This window comes from Lynx canadensis, chromosome F1 (assembly GCF_007474595.2).
Source record: "Lynx canadensis isolate LIC74 chromosome F1, mLynCan4.pri.v2, whole genome shotgun sequence".
Classification (NCBI taxonomy): Eukaryota; Metazoa; Chordata; class Mammalia; order Carnivora; family Felidae; genus Lynx; species Lynx canadensis.
In genome coordinates, this window is record NC_044319.2 from 24756208 (window position 1) to 24779551 (window position 23344).

Sequence of the window (23344 nt, forward strand, 5' to 3'; positions counted from 1 at the left end):
TAGAGGGTCACCCTGCCCACTTGCTCCCTATCCGTTATTAAAGCAAGAAAAAAAGTCTATTGTGTTTGAGCTACATACATTTTTAGGTCGATGTGATATAGTAGTTAATCTAAGTAATACATATACATTTCCTGGGTACTAGTTGTTAGTTACAGTGAGAGATTTATAAGACATGTGATTGACTATGCCAAGACAGGATAATAAATTCACTTCTACAGAAGGTAAAGCTAAGTGATTAGACCTGTCAGAATTTCAGGGATTAATGTGGACTGGAGCAGAATCTTTTTCCTTGGCCATTTGGGTAGATGACCAATTCAGGATCTTAATTTATTAGATTTTAATTTATTAAAAAGCATGACAATATACCACAAACTATTGATTTTACCTTAATTTCATAGCCAAAGGAAGAAAGGCAAAAATATTAATTATAACCCCACTCTGCTCAGGTTGTTCCAGAAATAAGTCCTTCTTTATGCTTAGGAGACAGCACCAATTAACTCTCATAAAGTGCTCTCATGGTTGGAAATGGCGAAACAAGATGTTCAGAAAAATACAAACTCTAGGACCCCTTGCTCTGTGACATTTTGGTTTCTATTGTTTTGGTTCCTCCATCTTAGGCTTAGAGTTTGACAAATTAGAAACTGACTACAGGCATCTAAGAATTGTTCTTTATTTAAAAACACATCTATGAAAAGCCAAGGAGCTATAGAGGCAAGGCTGCACCAATGTCTTCCAAGCCGAGGTGGAAGTGTCTCTGGATTTTCCAGCAATTCCCAGGGGTGTCATAATGACTCAACAGTCTGTTGCAATCAGATGTGGAAAGGGGAGGAGTGATGGCTGGAATGCAAAGCAGTGTGCACAACCCAGACCCATCCCAGCTTTGCCAAACCCAAGTGCCCCCATGGGAGTGTCTTGCAACATGTTCTGTTGAGAAATGAGGTTGCCAACCAGGGGGTTATTGCAATAAAAACTACTTGTGATGAACAAGAGTTGTAATTTTAAATATATTTTTTTTAATGTTTGTCTTCCTTACTAGACAATCAACTCTGTGAGGGCAGAGACTACGTCACCACTGTACCCCAGCCCCTGACACACAGTAGGTACTCAATAAATATATGTTGTAAGGATGGATGGATGGAGGGATGGATGGATGGAAGGATGAAGAATGGAGCCTACCCAGCTCAAGTGTGAGTAGAAACATTCTCTGCTACAGGGAGAGGGAATGAGAAAATAAAACACGTAGACACACATAATTTTTAGTGTTTGAAAAGTGGGATTGAATTAGGACTAACAAATCTTCTAGATAATTGTAGTTCTTTCAATGCTCAAGCTACATTTTTCTATCACTTTGAAACCCAAAAGTAAATACTTTCCCAGTGTTTGCTTTGCTGGTCAGAAGTGCTTTAATAAAAAAGTAGTCTCTAAGTTGCCATGGCGTCACTGGAGAAAGGATGGCACTTCTAGGCCCCAGAAGAAACTGAAGGTGGCAGGACCCAAACAGGCACCATTGCTCCAAATGGACCAGCCTTACAGCCTCTCACTCCACCACTGCTCATTTCTCCCAGCTTGAAAGTGGACGACACGTTGACAAACTGGGTGGTAAGTGGGAGGAACTCTGGTCAATGAGAAGCTTGTAGTTGGACACTACAAGGTAATAGTATTTCACTGGCCACAGTGTGACTGGACTTCACTCTCTGTTCAGACATTAGGAAGAACTGTATGGGTGGGCAAAGTAAAAATATTTCTCCTTTGGTCATATTATTCAAAGAATAAGCTGACTATAGCCCAGCAGCATACTCCATACTCCATACACTGTCCATACTCCAGGACTCAGTGTGTGACTATCCCAAGGCAAACACCTGCCCATGCAGCTTGCCCTTCCATCCAGTCTACCCTTTGGGGTCCAGGCCCTTGACCAGTCTCACACCCAGTGCTATTTGCCTCACTGCCCAGCATCAGGAAGCAAGTAGTGTCACACTGGTGCGATAAGACATTTATCTGGCCAAGGTCTCAGGGATGGGATCAGGTTCAGTTGACCTGAGCATGCCCATTCAACATGCTCAAGTGTCTCCATCCCACCCCAACCACACAAGATGGCTCCTGAGGTCTGTATCCCAAGAACCTCAGCTGAGAAATCTCTGTGGCAGATTCACTGTTGCTCAAGAGCCTGTGTATTATAGCAGCCTGGCGGCAGGTTGTCCCTGATGTTCTCCAGGTTCTTCACATCAGCCAGAATCCCGTCGATGCTCATCTCCAGCAAACGAAGGTGGCGCTGCTGCCGACGTGCTCGATCTTCCAGCTCTGACACCAAGGGCCGCAGCTGGCTGTTGATCTGAGTCTTGGCTCGGAAGAGTTTCTGCTCCAGTAAGATCAGTCCCTCTTCATCCACACTGCCAGGCTGGTCTATTTTAGGGAATGAGAAAGGAGTTAATATAGAAGAGCTGTGATTAGATCTCCTTGAACACACAAGGGCCTTCTACACCCTTAACTAAAACCTGTTTCCACCTGCCCAGAGAAAATGGTATGCCATGCCTTTAAAAGGCTTATTTTACATTGGGAATAATATAGAAAATATTCTGAGAGCTCTAGCCTAGTTACTAGTTATGAACAGCCCAGTTCAAGCCTCTGAACTCTATAGTTAAGCAATATGAAGCTTGGATTTCTTTCACTTTAGGGCCAAGTTCACGCTCTGAAAAGACGAAGGCTGAAGGTCATAGGAGACTGAGTACTGTCCAAGGTGTCTGCCCAACACGGCTCACCCTAGGATCAGAACCAACTCCAAATTATGTTTACTGAACTATCCTTGGGAAATATCTTGCTGTTTTCCATTAGAAGACCTTTAGAAACTGGCTGGGTTTGGGGTTTAAAGAGGCCAAGGTATGCTTTGACATTTCGGGGATAGATTCCAGCTGTTAGGAGGTGATGTAAGCTATCATTCTGGCCTGAAACAGTGGGAATCTGGCTAGTTATTAGTTTATTTCCAATATTAAATGTAGTCATATTTGTTGAGGTATGTTTCACCCATATATAATCTAAAACTAATGTCAGCAGGAAGGGCACCTGGCCAAACCTATTTAATGTGGAAAGGGTTTGAGTGGCCTTTGGTCAATTCAAACTCAAGGTCGGGTTGCCTCACATATCTGAGCCGTGGTGTGAGCATTTGACTGCCTGAGTTTATTACACCTAGAAATTAAGCTGTTACTGTTCCCGGACTCCAGAGAGCAAACAGGAGAAACAACACCCTAACAAAAATGTATATCTGGTAGATCAGACCTTCACCTCAGAGCAGGGGAGAATTCCAGAATTCCGGGTTCTATGACATGCTGGGAAAGTTAAGTAAGCTTGGGAACAAAATAACCATGTCCTCGGAGAGGCAGGACGATCTGCTCAAAAAGGGCAGGAGCCTTGGAATCAAAGAGTCCTCAGTTCAAATCCCACCTCCACAGTTTACTATGTGATCCGTGGGACTTATCAACCTCTCTGAGCCTCAGTTTATTCCTCTGTGAAATAAAATAATAAAAATAATAAAACCTGCCTCACAGGACCTCAAAAAGGCTTAAATGACCAGAGAACACCTGGCATAGTGCCTGGCATCTGGTAAAACGCTCTCATTTTCTCTTGAAGGGCCCTGTTTGTTGCATTACCTTTTTCAGGACACTAAACAAAGCTGCTTATATCTCCACTGGGGAACTGGGTTTTGTGTTTTTTTCACCCTCAGAGGGTATTTACTCTTTGGAGCTAATGGGACTACAAAGCAGACTCATTAGTATAACAACACAGGCAATATTGATCTGCCAGGGTGAGGATGGTACTCCACAGAAAAATCAGATTTTAGAGTTGTCCTACCGAATTGAAAAGGTAAAACCAAACCTTTCCCTGAATGTGGCTGGAATCCATGATCAAATCCCTCGTCCCCTATCTGCTGCAGCCCCTGACAAATCAGGCCAAATGAGGGTTCGATATCAGGGGGAGGGATACTGTGGGCAAATCTGAATTGTTGCCAAACTGTGCCATTAAATCTATTTTATCCGAAAATTTTGCAATATCTCTTGTCCCTACTATCTTTACATTTCTTCCGGGCTATCAATCAGGCAGGTCAAGTTCCTGCTTATATCAAGGTATAACTGTGGGTTGGGAAGGACAAACAGCAGAATCAGCAAGTGACTCTTGACTTCGCAGTCTGGGAGAATCTCCCCCACTCACTACTACTACCATTATTGTATCAGAGTTCAGGCTTGGCCACCTCCCTCCTCAACTCCTTCCACCATTTCCAAAATGGTCTCACTCTGCCTTTTGTCTAACCCACCTCCAAGCTCTCCTCCACTCACTCCTGCACTCCACTTAGTGATCTTTCTGAAATATACAGTGATGATGTTATTACTCTGCTTTAAAGTGTCCACTAGCTGCTCAGGATCAAGGCCAGAACCCTTAGCAGGACTGTCAAACTGTCCAGTCTTCTCTTTAGCTGTGAAGGTTGAATATACTGCCTCCACAATTTACTATGTGATCTGAGGGACATGATTAACCTCTCTGAGCCTCAATACACCTTCTCTAAAGACACCCAGATCTTTGACCTACAGACTTTCACCTCCAAGGGCAATAGGTACTCAATGACCCATCTTATAGACGTTAAAATAGAGTCCAGAAGATGTAAAGTCATGTAAAGCCCAAAGTCTCTGGGTGTGGAAACAAAGCAAATACCCTTTAAGGGTATCAGACTTCCATTCATCAGGGCTAGGTCTAGCTAATTTTCTGGGCGAAGCCCTGAAGCATGGGGCTGGAAGGTTGTGGATACTCCACATACCCATTAGATCTAAGATGCTGTCCAACGTGTTGAGGGTGTCTTGGATCGTAGCTCCAGCATTCTTGGCTCTGTTATCAACTCTTTGGGCTTCTGTAATTACCTGGAGAAAAAGAAATACAAACCAGTCTTGAAAGGGTGTCTCTCACATTAGCAAGTTTAAGGGGATCTCCCATGGAAAACGATGGAAACTGACCATCTGTACTGTGTCCATATCCAGGTCAAATTCTTGCTCCTTCCTTGCCAGCTCTCCTTCCACTTCCCTCATCTCGCTCTTCAGAGTGGCCAGTCCCTTCTCCATGGCCAAGGCTCCATCTGCTGTCACGTTGGCTTCCAAGTTCAGACTCCCTATCTCCTGGGAGAAGAAAGGGAGCCAGGGACAGGAGGAGATATAGGGGTGAGGCACAAAAACATCCCAGAAACAAATATGGAAAAAACACAGCTGCAGCCAGGCCCTGATGGAGTGAGTTGGATGAACAACGGGACAGTCAGACTTGCAGACACACCCTTTCCCAAGCTCTGCTTGAAACAAGTTACTTTGAGGGTCTGGCTGTAGGTCCTAGGAGGGTCAGAAGTGAAACACTGATTCCCTGTCAAGTCAATGTTCACCAAAAAGTGAACGCAATAAAAAACTATTTGGGAAAACTCAGAGGGTGAGAAATTCACATCATTTCCTGTCATAGTTCTTTGCTACCACAGACTTTTGAGTGATTTTACTAGGATCCCTGAGACAGTTGAGTTTGAGGTGCAGAGAATGAATGGGCTACAGCTGTGCTTTTGTTTCTATTAGAACAAAGTTTATCAGTACCTTTATCAATAAGCTGTTGTTAAGCATCAAATTGCAGTTATCTGTGTGCTAGAAGCTATATAAAGAGAGGCACATGAAACTGGTCTCTCCCCTCAAGGGACTTACAATTAGAAATTATTCTTGCAAATTACCAAGTGGTCAAATAGTCCAGATACTAAAAGTTCCCTTTGGGCTTTCTAGAGCTGCAGAAGCTTTTTAGAAGTCATGCTTAAATGAGACATAAGAAGCTCTCTTCCAGCCAAGAAAGCACAGCTCCTACGATAGCATTTAACATGTGGGTTGTGGTGTAACTAGTCTGTCTCTCCCCATTGCACCAAGTGCTCCTTGAAGAGAAGGACTGGCTCTTTCTCATCTCCATATCCCCAGCACCAAGCACAGTGCTGGTACATTGTGGGAGGGGGGAAAAAAAGGGTATGTGGTGCTTAGACATAGAAAATAGAGATAAGGGATGCAGAACTCCAGAATTTCATAATCTTGAATCAAACATCGATGATAGTTGTTGAACTGTCATCCAATGGGGTTGAACTGTGTCCTCCAAAAAGATATGTTGGTGTCCTGACCCCCAGTATCTCAGAATGTGACCTGATTTGGAAATAGGGTTGTTGCAGATTCAATGACTTAAGATTGATTTCTGACTTCTAGCCTCCAGAATGGCAAGAGAATAAATTTCGGTTATTTTAAGCCACCTAGTCTGTGGTACTTCATATAGCAGCTCTAGGAAGCTAATACAATAGTTTATAAAAGTATATATACATATATCTTGGATGGCTCTGCTCATGGTATTGTCCAAAATGGGAGCTGCAAATGAAGCCTGCAGCTTTCAGAGACAGCCTTGTGAATCAATCAACAAAAAGGGGCACCTGTGGGGAGACAGGTTCTACTTACATAAACGGGTTAGAAGAAAGCTTAGGGCAGAAAGCCACTGCCACGTGGCGAAAACGCCCGAGGTTAGCCAGCGAGGTATTGTAATGGGATCACGAGTAACTTGTTATATCACCTGCAGGAAATTACCTTCCAACTGATGCCAATATACTGATGTATCTCGATCACAAACACCACTTACCGCCCCCCCCCTCGCCCCAGACCCTTTGCTTCCTACACCCACAAGTTAATGATTACTGTTTGATTGTTTTTTCCTCATTCACACGTGTAAGGTGTTGTTTTCTTCACGTTCACCACGTGGGTAGTATCTCGGGAGCTCCATAAATACGGAGACAGAAGCCCCAGTCGGGCCTCTTGCCTCCTCCCAGGCGTTAGTTTCTCTCATGTTCAATTCTGCCTTTGTTCTCTTGCAGCTAGGGAGCACTCCAGATTCTTAGTCTGTGATAGGTACCTGTGTGGGTCTGGGGCTGCTATGGGCCCCAACGGGACTTTAAGTTGTAGGAATCAAAAGTGAGCCTGCTGCGCGCTCTCACTCTATCTCTCTCTGGCTTCCTACGCCGCTCTTGCGTTTGGGACTTCTAATACCAGCCTACGCTTCGACTTCTGTTTACCTGTTCTATCTTGTCCGTGATCTCCAGGGCCTCCCTGGCTGCGGTCTTTGCCCTCTGGGCATCGGCAGCAGCACTGCCCAGGGCTGCTTCTGCCTGTTTAGTCTTGTCACTAGCGCTTGCAACCTTCTGGCTGATATACGAGAGTCTCTTCATGGCCTCTTCAGCTTCTGCTTTTCTGTCTTCAACCTGCAAGTCAAACTCTGAAAGGCAAGAAAATATTACCGTGAAGATGAAAAGTGACTTCTAGGGGCACCTGGGTGGCTCAGTGGGTTGAGCGTCCAACCTCGGCTCAGGTCATGGTCTCACAGTTCGTGAGTTTTAGCCCCGAGGCAGGCTCTGGGCTGACAGCTCAGAGCCTGGAGCCCGCTTCGGATTCTGTGTCTACCTCTCTCGCTATCCCTCCCCTGCTTGCACTCTAAAAACTCAAAACCTCAAAAAGTGTTTTTAATGGCTCATAAAGCTTACAAATGAAGGTGAATGGGGCTAAAGTTTTCATGAAAAAATCCAGGAAGAGTGTTATTACTGCCTGGGGGCAAAAGTAGGGGAAGTTGTGGCTCCTTATCTAGCAGAAAGTATCCTAAAGGACCCATTGAAAGCCATAATCAAGTTCTTAGAAAAGCTGACAATCAACCTGTACTTGGTCCCCACCACTGCAAGAGTATTAAGACCCTAAAGTAGGTAAAAAACAGGTAGAATCTTTAACGTTTACTTTTGAGAGCGAGCACTCAAGCACGAGTGGAGGAGGGGCAGAAAGGGAGACAAGGATCCAAAGCGGGCTCTGAGCTCAAGCAGAGAGCCTGACGTGGGGCTCGAACCCACAAACTGAGATCATGACCTGAGCTCAAGTCAGATGTTTGAGCCACGCAGGCACCCAGAAAGCAGGTGGCATCTTTTGAAGTCCAAAGTTTCAAGCCAGAGCCTTAAACCTAAGCTACCAATGATAATTGGAGGCTGGATAGAGGGAGTAGAGGCTCTTTCTGTGAGGAAAATCCCAAGACTTTAGGAATGTTTTCTCTTTTTGTAAGTTAGTAAAGAAACCTGAAACCCTAAAACCTCTACAAGGCACAAACACAAATTTCCTGGGATCTAGATGTTGTGACAAAGCTTGCTCTATCACCACAAAACAACCACGTTGATTCTACACTTAAAAAAAAAAAAAATCTTTTAATGTTTGTTTTTGAGAGAGCACCAGCTAGGGAGGGCAGAGTGGGAGGAAGACAGAATCCAAAGCAGGCTCCGGGCTCTGAGCTGTCAGCACAGAGCCCAAGGCGGGTCTCAAACCCACAGTGAGATCATGATCCTAGCTGAAGTCGGACCCTTAAGCCACCCAGGTGCCCCTAATGCTGAGCCATCCAGGTGCCGTTAATACTACATTGGAACCAGCCAGGCTACAAAAGAAAAGGAAAAATATCTGTGGTAGGATGCTGGATCTGTGAAAGGACCTTAGAGATCACTTAATTCAACCTTCTCTCTTTAAAAGAGAAGACCTTAAGGTCTGCAAAGGCTGTGACTTTGCCTACAGTCAGCACCGAGCAGTCAGCCCAGCAAAATTCAGAACTCAAGCCTTCGGACATCAAGCTAAATTCTTTCTGCTACATCCAATATTAATACTTTCTAAGAAAGATGTTTATTAAATGTCTTAATATCCCAATATATCTATCACTTAGAGAGCTACATATGGATTCAAGATAAAGTCATGGTTCTACCTTTAACCTAGTCAAGTGACCTGACCCATGAGATACTTACCTCTGAGATTCTTCAAGATGTTCTCAACTTCATAAAAAGTGGAATTGCCCATACTTAGTGCTTCTTGGGCTCTGCTTTTAGCGAGGTTGGCACGGGAAAGCAGCTGATCTGATTTCTGTAAAGTGGCAGAATAAGATTACAGTAAACGTAACCTACACTGAGGAAGAGTATTCCTGGCAGAACAGCAGAATCACCCTGGCACACTTCGTGACGACAGAGTGCTGCGATTCACCAGGAAGTCTAGGGGTGTTGTTGCAAAGCCCTCCACAATCTGGGACTGAGCGAGCTTTATAACCTAACAACAAATCCCGTATAGAGAACAGTCACAAACTCTAGTCTACCATCAAGGACAAGTACAGTTTTGCAAATCATAATCTTATACTCTGGATACTTCCTAAAGCCAAGCTAGTAGAACAAGCTGGACCAAAACTGAACTCAGGCCTGAGTCCAATTCCTAGGTTTGAGGGCTGATCCAGCGGGTGGAAATGAATTCTATCAAGTTGTCTGTTACTCCATGTATAAGATACTATGACCTTCAGAGTCTTCTGTGGTTCCTCTTGCCATACTTATTCTCTTAGGAGGCATCCATTACCTGGTTGTTGAGTGAATGAATTAACAAAAGGATACCTGTCTCCCATTCTTTCCGTTCTGTAAGAGCTGCTGGGTTTCTTCTTCCCAGTTTCCCAGATTGCTTTGCATGTGCTTGAACTCCTCCATACGTCTAGTCACCAGGCCTGAGAGAGAATCTGCTTTTTGTCTGATCCTTTTTGCTTCTACCTATAAGCCCAAAGAAATGAAGGAGTCTGACTTTCTGCCTATCAGTCACCACACCAGCCTTCTTAGGAGCTGGCATCATTGTTTGAGAATAACTGCAAAATCTAACAAACAAAGCAACATATCTAATGATAGCAGCATCAGACAAGTTTTGTCTCTTAAAATTTACATGTTTACATATGCATGAAAATGTTTTAGGAATCCTGGTGAGTGCTTTTTGCATAGGTAGAAAGCTGAATCTTTATGTGACAGTTAAAGGAATTGATGACAGAAACAACGTAAAACTTCTGAGAAGAACAAAAGGCTTCTGAATGGCAGTACATAGAGATGTACTATGGTTTGGACCCAAATGTAAAGACCAAGCTTTATCCATGGTAACTTCCCACAGGTTTCAGTAGTCCCCAAAACAAAGGAAGAGACCTAAAATTCTTATCAGCCAGCAGCTTCAGGATGTGGGCTAAGGCTTTTTCAGAGGCAGACTAGGGTTTAAGAACAAGGAAATAGTTAAGAAAATACACTCCCTAATACAATTCAAGAAAGGTCCATATGGAGGGAAAGCTGAATGATTTGAGATTATGGAACCCCAGAAGAAGCAAGCACTATGGCCCTTTTGTCCACCAAGCACATCAGTACATGCCCTCACCTGAAAAGACTGATCACTGACTCCCTGAAGCTGAGACACGGAATTGAGAAGGCGAAGGCTATGCTGATAAGACCTGTCTGCCTCAATGTCAGCTTGAGTGGCCTCCCCAGACAGCTGCTGGGCCAGGGACTTGGTTTTCTCCAACCTGCAGGGTGGGGAGAAAGAACTTTGAGGAATCCCTTATTAAAAGCAAACATTCATCCTGTCGTGTAAAAAGTATGGACGTTGGAGTTACCGGAAGAACCAAATGAGGTTATGTGCCAGATGTGTCCCTCTCCATGATCTAAACATAAACCTTGAAGTTTATACAGATTAAATCAGAATTCAGCCCGAGTTTCCCCACTCCTTGATAACATTTCTACATTCCATGCCACCAGATGGGTTTACTCACATCCTTCAACCACAACTTCCCGCAAGTACTGCAGTCTCTCAAAACACAAATTTTACTTAATCACCCTTTTCTTCCAGCCGTAAAGGCATGTCCTTTCCCCCAAATCAACACACTCCTCTCGTCCTTTAGCATTATTTGCTAACGAAACATGGTGTGCCCCTCACACGTGGTTTGCACCACACCACAGAAGGATGCAGATTATCTTGACCCCTGTGAGGACCCGTTGAAACATACTTTCCCATAAGGCCTTGCACCGCAGAGCCCTCCAGGCTGCCCCTTCCGCCTCCTTCCCGCTGAGCCTTGCGTGCCAGCGACAGCGCTTGTTTGGAATAGTCCTCGGTTTCCCTTACCAGCCGCTCCATGTTACCGGCTGACCCAACATGGCTGAAAGGATTGAAAACAAAGAATCTGAGTTTTCATAGCACAGGGCCTCCTTCAGGTGTTCTATTTGAATGAAGGGAGAGGAGTAAAGGAGCTAGTTTGGCTAGAAACGCCAGACGTCATTGATCCAGGTTAGTCGGAATGAGGGGGATCTGAAGGTGTTCTGGAGATGGAGCCCACATCTTAGACTGTGGCTGCTGATCTTTTCCGTTCATGGTGGAACCAGGGGGAGCGGGGCGTGGAGACAGGTGCGAGCAGTCCGGGGGGGGGGGGGGGGGAAACGGGCGGATAAAATACTGCGTTTATAAGCTGTTCTGTGCCGCAAGAAACGCCTAGGTCTGATTTCACCAGAACCCACACCCCCGTACTCTCTTGCTGCCACTCGACATTGGACCCTCCTCCAGAAGGGGGCAGAGCCTGTCCGTAAAAGTCCCCCACAGGCTTAGAAAGTGATTTTAAAAAAGGAGAAACAAACTCGAGGCAGCTCATGCTACAAAAACACAAATCGGCCCCCTTCACTGGCTGAATTCCATCTGGATTAACTGAGCCTGCCACCCTGCTGAGCACTCTTGCTAAGAGCAAACCACTTCACCAGGGTGGTAGGATTTAGTCGGGCTAGGACTAGGGAGCCGCCTGGTACCACTGGGGCCCTGCAGAGCCAGTTTTCCGGAGGAGGCTCCCCGTCTACAGCCCTAGCCCCCACAGGCTAGTGAACAACTCGTTGCTACTTGTTCCCAGGCTCGACGTGGGAGCCTGGGAGTCCCTCAAAGCTGCAGAGCGTTCTCTTCCAAAGGCTGATTTCATTTCACGGGCCAAAAAAAATCACCTCTGACACACACACCAAAGCCATACTGTGAGTCAGAAAAATCTGTGGTAAAAAACACCTCCACCCGCAACACTTGCCAAACGACCGTGGCCCAGTGGCCACCTACATACACTAAAAGCCAAGAGGTTTAAAAAAATGGCCCCAAGGCAAGGAAATGGCTGCAAAGAGGCTGGAGGCATCGAATTCGTCGCTTAGGTCCTGAGGATTCTACAGTCTTTATAAGGCTTTTTATTTTTTAATGTTTGTTTTTGAGAGAGAGTGATAGAAGAGGAGCAGAGAGAGGAGACAGAATCCAAAGCAGGGTCTAGGCTTTGAGCAATCAGCACAGAGCCCGACACGGGCTCAAACTCCCAAACCACGAGATCGTGACCCGAGTGGAAGATGCTTAACCGACTGAGCCACCAGGTGCCCCCTGAGGATTCTACAGTCTTGCTCGAGTCTGGCCTTGCAGAGGTAGCCTGAAGCAGGGGGTCTGCTCACCTGTCTGCCAATCTTGTGGCCTCCTGAGCCAGGCTTTGAAAACCATTTGGCCCCACGTAGTGCTCTGAGGGAGGAATGTTCTGAAAAAAGGAGACTTGGTTAAGACTTTGCACTCGGCCCTGAAACCTAAGCGGGTTTATGCATCTGTCCTGTTAGAACTTGTTGTTAGCCACACAACATTCTACACCCTGATGTCAGGAGTCCCTAGTCACCGTAATTATTACATTAAAAATAAGAATAAAGTAGAAATCCAAGACGAAAAAACCCTGTATACAGATACTGATGCATGTAAAAATATATTCATGTTAATATGTATTTTCATATGTATTTAAGGTCGATAGACTATATACCAAGTTTCAGTGGTGGTTATTAATGGCATCAGAGGATTATTTTCTATTTTCTACAAAATAGAATATTTTTGTAATGAAAAAAATCAATATGGATTTTTTAAATCATTTCCTCAGCATATGATTGTCTTGCAATCTCCTTTATTCATCTTTCACCCACTTATTGTCACCATTGTCTTCTGCATTGAGAGGAGAGGGCTCATTCAAATCTCTCCCTCCTACCACCCTAAAAACTACAGCATTAAGAAAATCATACTGGCAACACTCCCCCCCGCCCCCCCTTTTTCAGAATCCTGTCTTCAGAGATTCCTTCCTTCCCACCTTTCCTCTTTATTCATTCATGCAGCAAACATTTATCACAGCCACACACTATGCTGTGGGCTGGTAATGCAAATATGAACAAAACTAAATCCTGCCCGCTGGCAGCTTAGGGAGGTGTGCAGTGAGAAGGGAGAAGAGAGCCAACAAGAGGGGTACGGTTAGTGAGAAATGAGCTAGGAAGAACACAAGTGCAGTAAAACCGGGAATTACAAGAAGCCAAATAACACGAATAGTTGTGCCTGTTTCCAGAAAAAGTCCAGCTACCTGCCAGGCGGACCTAAAAATGGGAGAGACGGAAAGTCTGCAGGGGGGTCTCCCAATAGAGCGGGGATCTTCAGTACCCTATCCCAGCAACACCTACAGTGTTTCTCAGGGAGGCCTCGCTTTCCTCCAGGCTCAGGCGCATCTGCGTGACCAGCCTGTGAGTGTCTTGAACTCGGTTCTGATACTGACTGCCCAGGGCCCGAATTCTTTCCATGGCCCTCTTGAGGTCATCCAGGCGGCTCAGGTAGCTTTTCTCTTCACTCCTTGCCTTGGCCAGCTGGAGATTGAGAGATCTAATAGCACCTGGTACAGTAAGGAAAAGAAGGATGAGAACTTTCACAATCAGCACAGGGTAATCCAACGTGGAGGGTTGAAAAAGTTACTTTGACTGGCTTGTGGCAAAAGGGTAAAAACCCAGTAAATGAATGAATGCGCGGAACTGCTTTCATTGCCATCATTCAGGTCTCAGGAGAGTCCAGGATAGTTCTCCTCTCTGCAAGTGCTGGGCAGAGACACCTGCTCAACTGATACCCACAGGAGATTATGGAAATCGGCCTTCATCACCTTCTGAAATCTGGGCTTCTCTCAGAATGTCCTGAAGGGTCTGCTCAGCTTGCCGCATCCTGCCTTCCAGCTCTGTGCTGGGCACTGCTCCACCACCACTCTGAGCCCTTGAAACCAGGGCCTCCAGGCTCTGGAGCTGCTGCCTAAACTGGTCCATCTGAAACCACATAGGAAAGAAGATCAGAACAGAAGGTGGAGATCACAGTCCAATACCAGGTACTCGGGGGGGATAATAGTTAAAAGCCCAGAAATGCTTGGCAGGTCATGGTGGTAGTAGTTAGACTAGAGCCTAGACTCTAAGTTTGAATCCTGGCCCCCCTATTCATTAGCTGTGAGTGTGACCTCAGGCAAGTCACTTTTATGCATTAAATGAGGATAATAAAATATCTCCTAGTTATTTGGGCTAAGTTAGTACCTATATAGGACTTAGAACAGTGTCTGGAACAAAGTGCTATAGAGGGCAGGTAAAACTGATAAATAAAAAAAAAAAAGTTGAATTTGTTCTAATCTTCGGGGTTTGGGCCTTCTCTGCCTCCGCCCTTCACCCTAGGAAATAGTAACTAATAATTAACAACATTCATGTCCTTCTCTGGAATGTGAAAGAAATCTCTGGAGGCCATTCTTTGAACAGTCCTGACACCTTCTAGACTCCATGGATCTTCTATATATTTTTGTTTTGCAAAGGACCTCTCTTACAAATCCATCTAGAAAGTGGTATAAGTGGAAAGAGTACTGAATTCACAGGGAATTCAGGGTGGGATTCTTGGCTCCACTTGGCCATGTGACTGAAAAGTCGCAGATGTCCTGAGACTTGCTCAGTGAAAACGGACGTCAGAATACGTTCTCTTGCAAATTCACAAAGTTATCAAGTGTACCAAATGAGACAGTATCTGCAAAAGGGTACTTTTGAAAAGTCTATTTAAGAGCATCTGAAACCTATTACTACATTTTAACATAGCAATTTTTAAAGCGACAAATAGTAATCCCCACCCTCATCCCCAGGAGGCTAGGAGGGTCCTAGATTTGTGACAGACCCACCCAGTAGACACTTAGACTGTCCTTATGGGGGTGAGAGTTGGGTAACATGCACACCTGAATCTTCACTTGATTATAGCAAGCTGGGCAGCTGGTTAATGCTGCATGCTCACAGGTGAGGCCGCCATACCCTGGCTTGCAAACACAGCTGCCATCACTTCGGCACTCCCCAGGCTCTGAGCCCATTGGGTTGCAGTTGCAAGCTAGAGAGAAAAGACAAAGCATTCATATCAAGCTAATTCTAGAAACTGGAGTTATAGCAAAGGTAAAAAGATCAAGTCACCAATGGCAAAGAATCCTTCTTTGCCCTTGTCAGTTCACACTGTGCTAGATTCCTCTCTTGCCTGGGACTCCAACTACATTTCCAATATAGATAGAGCTTGGGAATCATCTAGTAAGTTTGGTGAACATGTGGATAAAGAGGGACTACAACAGTGCATCCTTTCTGGTGGTGCTTTTTTCCTCCCGTTAAGTTGTAAAGCTGTTGGATATTCTGCAGGTGCTCTAGCTCACTCTATTTTATAGATGAATAGGAGCTCAGAGAGGTTGAGTCATCTGTAGGTCACACAGCAAGTAAATGGCAAGCCAGAATTGAGAACTTGGAAAAGAGGCAATGCTCTTTTCCTTTTGCTCTGCTGCCTTTGATGTAGGAAATGCAGTTAAAAAAAAAAAAAAGTACCTTTATTCATTCATACTGATTGAGCACCTATGTGCCACACTGTTCTAGGAGCAGAGGATAGAACAGTGGGTGAGGTAGTGCACTAAGGGAGTTAAAGTGATTCTCTTGGTTGCTCTATGACGCTCGTGAAATACTTGGCACATATCACATATGTGTCTTGTTACATATTTTTGTCTTAGCATATGATCTCTTCGGGGGCTGGAACTGACCTATTCATTGCTATGCCCTAGCATCTAGTTCCATATATGGATACTTGGCAGGGATTTGACAAAAGATAGTTGAGTGAAGAAATGTATAGTTTAAAGCCAGTAAAGTCTCTTAACCCCTTATCGCTAGAGTTATTCTGTTTACAGTGTACTTTCTCATATGCTCTTCTATTTACAACCACTTTGAGCTAAATATTCATCCACATGAAGAAGCTGAGGTTCAGATTAACTGCCATAACCAGTGTAATACAATAGGTAAAAAAAAAAAAAACGACTTGAACTCAGTACTGCAAGAATGGCATGTGGGCTCTTCCTATCATGGGGTACTTCCAAGCACACTGGAGCTAACCCACAGGGTTGGGGTTAGGGCAGGTGGGATCTCTGCCCCTGTGTGGAAGCCTCAGGTTGCACAGAGATCCTTAGGCATTTTCAGGGGTGGAGGTTCTGTGGGCTGGGCTCCCTGCGGACCTTACAAGGAACTGGGAGTCCTCCAATCTGGGTCCCCAGAGGCCCTCGTGGCTCTGTTATGATAAACAAGCCCCTGCATTCTGGGCATCAGGGCTGGTCTGGGACCTTTGCAACTGAGTGTAGGTCTGTGGGGGCAGGCCAGCTCCCTAGAACTGAACTTCTTGAACATATGACATGTGCAGAGGCTGGAAAGAAGGGCCGAGTGAGCGGACCCTTGTGCACATTGGCGCTTTGATCTGAAGCAGCCCTAAGGAGTGCTCCCAGATAGCTGCTGCTTTGAAGCCAGGTCTCCTTAGTAGAACTTGAAACTGTTACCTTTGTCTACATCAATTACCCAGACTTCCTGAGAGGGTCTCTTAAACTGCTTCACAGCACCCCCCTCGCCACCTCCGTGGTTCAGGCTTAGTCTCAGGTCCTTTCTTGCTGTCCTGTGAGAGGCTTTTGCCAACACTTCCTCTGCCAGCCTTGGAACCAGGCATACGACCTGGCCGCTTCGCACCTCCTCTTCCACTCAGGAATGTAAGCCTGGCCTTCTCTACTTCTCCCACCCAGCTTTAACCCACTCGACACCCTCCAGCTCTGTCTTCCAGAACCCTGCTGAGGGGTCTTAAGGCCTTTGACAGGTGAAAAGTCCAAACTGTTCGTGGGCCAGTCGGTCAGAGAAACCACAGTAGCATCCTATTACCTGCTGCTGGCCCAGCTGATTTGTATGTTCTTACATGTGTGCACATGCACACGCCATTGTCGAGGGATGCCGTCTTACCTCGACACTTGTCCGCTGGGTTGGTAGCCAAAGGGTCCCCAAAGTAGCCTGCTTTGCACCGGTCACAGTGGACACCAGCTGTGTTGTGGATGCACTTCAGACACCTGCCTGTCAGGCGGTCGCAGTTCCCGGAAGCACTGGGATCCACATTGTTGTTGCACTGACAGGGCTGACAAGGCCTCACTGGGCCATGTTCCCCAAATGGGTCCCCAAAGTAGCCATCAGCACAGAGCTCACAGCGGGCACCTGGAAGAAACAAATGCCTGAGCCTGAGTGGTCATCTGTCGATGGCAAGAACAGGCACGGGGGCCTGGGTCCCAGTCACCCTCTGGAAGAGTCTCCCACCCTGGACCCCAGAACAATAGCAGCAGCAGGTGCCCAGGGCAGGAGGTCAGCTCTTCCATTCCATGGTGGTCCCAGATGTTAGAACACAGCAGCCCTACTAGGAGGGTTCCTGCCGATTAACTAGATGGTACTATAAATCTGACTTCCTCAACCATCACTGAGGCTGTTGCTGAAGAATGAACTTTCAGACTGACCAGCAGACAAATGTGACATTTTTTTTAAAGTAACTTCTACATGCAACATGGGGCTCAAACTGACAACTCCAAGATCAAGAGTTGCATGCTCTACTGACGGAGCCAGCCAGGTGCCCCAAGAGAGGTGGCATTTAAAATGCCACTAAGTTTCCCTTCTGTACTGCGGTTCATTTTGTAAAACTGAAGCCACATATTTCATCTGCAGCCTTCGCCTCCTAATTACAAACCTCCTAAAACAGCATTGGCCACACATACATACCATACAAGACCACGCGCTGCCCTTCCTCACCTCTCGGGCATATTCTTCTCTTTAGAATGAGCCCGTTTACGTGAACGCTAAGGAATTATAATTCCCCAGAATTTCTTTTTGGAAGAGCAGCTGTTGATGTGGATTTGTGGCATCAGGACAGGGAAGCAGGCCATGGGCCTTACCGGTGACCCCGTGGGGGCAGTTATTGCACACCACCTCCTCTGTCTCGGGCATCACGGAGCAGCTGAACCCGTTGCGGCAGGGGCACGGCTTGCAGCTGCGGGGGTCGTGTGGATCGTTGTAGAAACCAATAGGGCAGTCGGCACATTCGATGTCAAGATTTTCATCCCCTGAATAACAATCTCCTGGGAGGGAGCAAGCAAGAAAGGAGGGGCAGAGAAATGAGCAGGGTAAAACAATACACTTCCTTTAATATGGATGAGGCGTGGGAGGCAGAGCGGAGTGACCAAAACCTTCCTTTTTGAAGCTTTCTCCAAAGTGAGCACTGGCATTCACCTTTGCCTTAGTACCAACTCTAGACCTGGCCACGTTCCTGAATCTTACCCTGGCTCTCCTACACGGAGATCTAGCTTCCTTTACCATCAATACCTCAATGCTGCTCCCCCAGTCCCCACGGCCTGAGGCCATTTGTCCACACATTCATTCAGACCCTGACATTGCCTTTGATGTCTCCATACAATTCTTGAAACTCAACACCAACTACACCAATCCCCCCTCTGCCCTCCCCCCACTGAACCCTGACCGCCATTTCCTGTAACCTGGTACCTTTCCCACAACCTTGTGGCATTTCCATAATGAAAAGGAGTGTAATAAAGCTCCATGTCCATCCTGTCAGACTCCAGCCCCTACCTTCCTAACCCTTTCCCATCTCCAAAATGAGTTGAGGCACGGTCTTTCTTACATAGCTCCGTTTCTTCCTCAGGTCCCCAGCCCCCTAGCAGTACCCCAGCCACCTGGAACAGGTGTGTCTTCACTCACCTGTGTCTGGATCGCAGGCTCCTCCCCCTTGGCAGTTACATGGAATACAGGTGCCAAAAGGTCCCAGTCTGGCAGAATCTCTTTTGTAGCCAGAAGCACAATCCTGGCAGAACTGCCCTTTGTACCCAACGGGACATACGCATTGTTCAACCCAGGGTGCTGGGGCTCCGGAGACGGGGCGAGCTGAAATCAGGGTCACGTTGTCAAGGTACCCAGTACCTGCAATACGGAGAACAGGTTTAGAAGCCAGCAGGTGGTGAGGTCTGAAGATCTAAAGTCAGGCCTCTCTAGATTTTTAGATTTAACACCCTAACAAAGATGAGTGGCGTTCACTCACTATGCCACAGGTACAGCAGTCCGTCATGACTGACGCACATCAGAAAAGCCAGGGTTTAAATTCTGGTTCCACCCTCACCAACTGTGTGAAGTGGGTGGGCAAGTCGCATAACTTTACAACTGTTTCCTCAACTGTAGAAGTAAGAATGGTCTCTGCCTCCCATGTTGGTTGTGACATTAAATGGGACAACTGCATATGTTACGTGCTTGGTTCAAGGTAAAGATTCAATTAACTGTTAATAAACACCATTTTCTCTTAATGCAAATAAAGCAGGGATGATATAGAAATTATGCATGCCAGCTATGCTTCCTGTTTAAGTGTGGAAAAAGCTCAAACTCCCATATAAATCCAATTGGGATGAGGAATACCCCACATGTGAAGGTCAATAAACGGAGTTAACAGGGGTGCCTGGGTGGCTCAGTCGGTTGGGTATCCGACTTCTGCTCAGGTCATGACTTCACGTTTCCTGGGTTTGAGCCCCGTGCCGGGCTCTGTGCCGACAGCTCTAAGCCTGGAGCCTGCCTCGGATTCTGTGTCTCCCTCTCTCTCTGCCCCTCTTCTGCTAGTGCTGTCTCTCTCAAGAATAAAAATTAACAAACTTAAACGTAAAAGTAACAGAATAAACGTGATGTCTGAACATGGTAGCCCTGAGTATAATCCCAAAGGAATTCCAGGAATAATAGAGGGCTCGTTGTGGATGCCATTGTCTAGCCTAAGGGAACATGCCCAATTGTTGCAGATCCTCTTCAAGTCCGCTTTCACCTAAATCTGGAGGCTCTTTTAAGCAAAGTAGCATCATTTCACTCCTCATTGGTGTTAACCTTCTTTTAGAGAAACATTACTTCTAACTTATAGAATGTGAAAATTTAGACCCAGAGACTCGATCATAAACCATCCTGAAACAAAACCCTAAAGAATTCATTTCCCTTCATCGCTTACTGTATTCTCCATAGGTAGCTCGGATCCGCAGGGCCGTGAGGTTACGCAGTAACCTCCGATACTCAAAGTAACTCAGCTGGGGGCTCCAGTTACTGCTTGGGCGTTCATTTAACCTGCAGGATTTAAAGCCAAAAGCTTAAAAATCCAACTCTTATCAAAATACACCCAAGAATGTGGGAACAGCTAAGCCCTTTCACAGTCCTGCCTAACCAGGGGGACGAAGGATGAGTAGCTGCATCTTTATAGGCATGAACTTAGAGTTTCCTCCCTCCACGGGGGGAGGCAGTGATGGAGGGCACCCCAGTGTTGGAAGCCCAGCTCCAGGGCTCATGGCGTCCGGTGATGGTCCAAGTCTTCAGAGCCCACTTCCTATTCTTGGCCACACAAAACTTAGTATCAGGAACATCTCTGAGTTCAAGAAGCCCTGACCCTCAAGGGAGCTGCCATTAGCTTTTGGTTTTAAATGACTTAGCACATTTCACTTTCTCCAAGAGTCTGCTTTCACGTTCTACACTGCCCACGTCTTGATTTATCATTACAGTATCTGGCTGCATCAGATCACCAGCCCCTACGCTCATCTTTCAAATTTTGGTTTGTGTTCCAGAAACAACCCTACCCCTTCTGTTTCATTCCCTGACCTCATTTCTCACCGTATCCCTGTCCCCAACTCCACACTTCACTCCTGCGTCACTGCTTAGAATTTCCTACTGCACAAAACCTCCTCAAGCATGACTTATTGCCTCTGCCTGGCTAACCTTCCCCCAACCCCTCCTTCTTTCCTTAGAAAACTGTTCATGTGTCATGTGTTCTTGGGAAGCTGTCCATGACCACTCCAGTGTGGGTTATATGTGTCTCCTCTGTTCAAAATATCTGTGCCCACCTTGTCCATCTGGTCACTTTCAAACCACACTGTAACACTGTTTATTTTTTTCTCTCGTTAGCTTGTCAGGGGCTTCAGGGCAGGAAGCACGTCCTGTTTCTGTATATAATACCATGTCTGGTACGTGAAAGGTGCTCAGAAAAGCTTGTTAAATGAACAAAGGAACTGGACTTCAAACAGTTTTGGTGTTTGACCTGTGTGTAGTCACTCTTCTTACCTGAACGTGTAAGTCTTGGTGATCCCACATGGCAGTGTCTTGCCACGTGGCATCAAGGGAGCTGTGACCCGCAGACCAGCACCTTCCAGGATCACATCGTGAGCAGATGGGTGTCTGCCTCCCCTGTCCACACGGTAGTCAAAGGACAGGGTTTGCCCATAGCTCACCTGTTGATTCCCAAGAAATTTGGCTATGAAACAGAATTTGAAAAGATTGAGATCAGTGTGAAGCTGGAGACGCAAACGAGCAAGCAAGTTTGGCATGAATGTTGGTGATTTCTGTGGGAGTCCTGTGTTGCCAGTGTATCGCCCTGCCCCAGACTACCCTTCCAGAAGAGCCAGCTCACGGACATGGCCATACTGCTATTGGTTACAAAGGAGGGTTCGTTACTAAAATGCTAAAAGGGCCTCGTTATAAGACCATTCCACTTATTAGATGATGTATAAAGATCCGTGGTATGTTGGCAATAATACCCTCTGTTACATACACTTCATAGTTCACAGACATCGTTACATTTGGTGTTAATTCTTGGAGGTATTATTCCCATTTGACAGCTGAGAGCGTTGAAATTTAGAAACGTTAAGACAACTTGCCTAGATACTACATATTAACTGACGTGAGTTAACGATTTTAATTTATAAAGGGTTAAAACTTTGAGCAATGCCTTATTTTCACTTTTCCACCTGCTTCTCAGTAGGTCCACAGATTTGACCACTATTTTGTCTTGGTGGGAAGCCTAGAAACTTCCCACTTGATTAAAGTGGGAACTGCAGCCAGACTCTGGCTGCCTGATACAGTCCTGTTTGTTTTTTTTAATCAAAACATATACATTTTTTCAGGAATAGAATTTAGTGATTCATCACTTATGTATAACAGCCAGTGTTCATCCCAACCGGTGTCCTCCTTAAATTCCCCTCGCCACTTTGGCCCTTCCCCCCCCACCACGCCACCAGCAATCCTCAGTTTGTTTTCTGTATTTAGGAGTCCCTTACGGTTTGTCTCCCTCTGTTTTTATATTATTTTTACTTCCCTTCCCTTATGTTCACCTGTTTTGTATCTTAAGTTTCACATGAGTGAAATCATGTGACTGCCCTTGACTTCTTTCTCTGACTTTAGCATAATACATTCTAGTTCCATCCACGTTGTTGCAAATGGCAAGATTTCATTTTTTCACTAATATTCCATTGAATATATATACCACATCTTCATGCATTGGTCAATGGACATCTGGGCTCTTTCCATACCTTGGCTCTTATTGGTCATGCTATTATTGGCTATGATTATAGTGCTGCTATAAACACTGGGGTGCATGTGCCCCTTTGAAACATCACTTCTGTATCCTCTGGATGAATACCTAGTGCAATTGCCGGGTCATAGGGTAGTTCTATTTTTAACTTTTTGAGGAACCCCCCCCATACTGTTTTCCAGAGTGGCTGTACCAGTTTGCATTCCCACACAGTCCTGTTCTGTTGTGCCATGACTTTGTCAATAGGGCTGAAGCTCCAACCATCGTCTGGAGATAGTGTTCAAAACAGCAATGAATGACCCAGTTTTCACATTCTCTACCTCCATTTTTCTATCATGACTTCGAGTCTTAAAAGTTGGATTCTATAAGAAAAATACCATACATACCAGGAGCTACAAAGTAGATAGGGTCTGATCGTCGTGCAGAGCTAAACACATCTCGATGGCGTTGTGACCACTGCAGCTTTGCAGGAGCCCCATATCTTTGGACAGCCTTCCAGCCATCAACATCTGAAACAAAATCACTCTGCATTCAGACAAACCTCTTCATCTATTGAGTTGAACAAGACAAGACTTGATTGCCCAAAAAGTCCTAGAGGTGAATAACTAGTGGGGTTTTCTTAATAGTTCCACACTTCCCTGTGCCCTTCTCTACTTGGGCTTCAACTTCACCTCCCACCCCGCAGCTGCTTTGACTTGAATTTGATTCTTGTAATTCATACTTTTATTTACATAAGTTCTGGCCTTAGTTTCTCTTTGAACATATTAGACCCTCTTAACTAAGCTGAAATCCTATCCATCTCCTATGTTTTTATGGTGTTTTGTAGCTTGGTAACTAATTTCACATATATTGCATGTAATGTATGTGAAAGCAGTGTTAGTGTTATTAGTATCAGTTATCACATAACCCCCCCCCCCCCCACCCCGCCGCCGCCCCCATCCAAATGA

General features: G+C 45.7%; 1 protein-coding gene across 1 annotated transcript in view; it reads right to left on the reverse strand.

The window, feature by feature from the left end:
• Positions 1–654: 654 nt before the first annotated feature.
• Positions 655–23344, reverse strand: part of LAMC2 (laminin subunit gamma 2) — a 57047-nt gene continuing 34357 nt past the window's right edge. The window contains exons 6-23 of the mRNA XM_030302973.1: positions 22784–22906; positions 21152–21341; positions 20055–20167; positions 18779–18997; positions 17962–18144; positions 16991–17236; positions 14932–15077; positions 13840–13996; positions 13373–13578; positions 12344–12423; positions 10891–11040; positions 10266–10410; positions 9476–9625; positions 8849–8963; positions 7103–7302; positions 4998–5156; positions 4805–4904; positions 655–2403 (exon numbers count right to left, since the gene is read on the reverse strand). Of these exons, the coding sequence (XP_030158833.1) occupies positions 2150–2403; positions 4805–4904; positions 4998–5156; positions 7103–7302; positions 8849–8963; positions 9476–9625; positions 10266–10410; positions 10891–11040; positions 12344–12423; positions 13373–13578; positions 13840–13996; positions 14932–15077; positions 16991–17236; positions 17962–18144; positions 18779–18997; positions 20055–20167; positions 21152–21341; positions 22784–22906 (2936 nt within the window). The 3' untranslated portion in view covers positions 655–2149. The remainder of the gene's footprint in view (positions 2404–4804; positions 4905–4997; positions 5157–7102; positions 7303–8848; positions 8964–9475; positions 9626–10265; positions 10411–10890; positions 11041–12343; positions 12424–13372; positions 13579–13839; positions 13997–14931; positions 15078–16990; positions 17237–17961; positions 18145–18778; positions 18998–20054; positions 20168–21151; positions 21342–22783; positions 22907–23344) is intronic.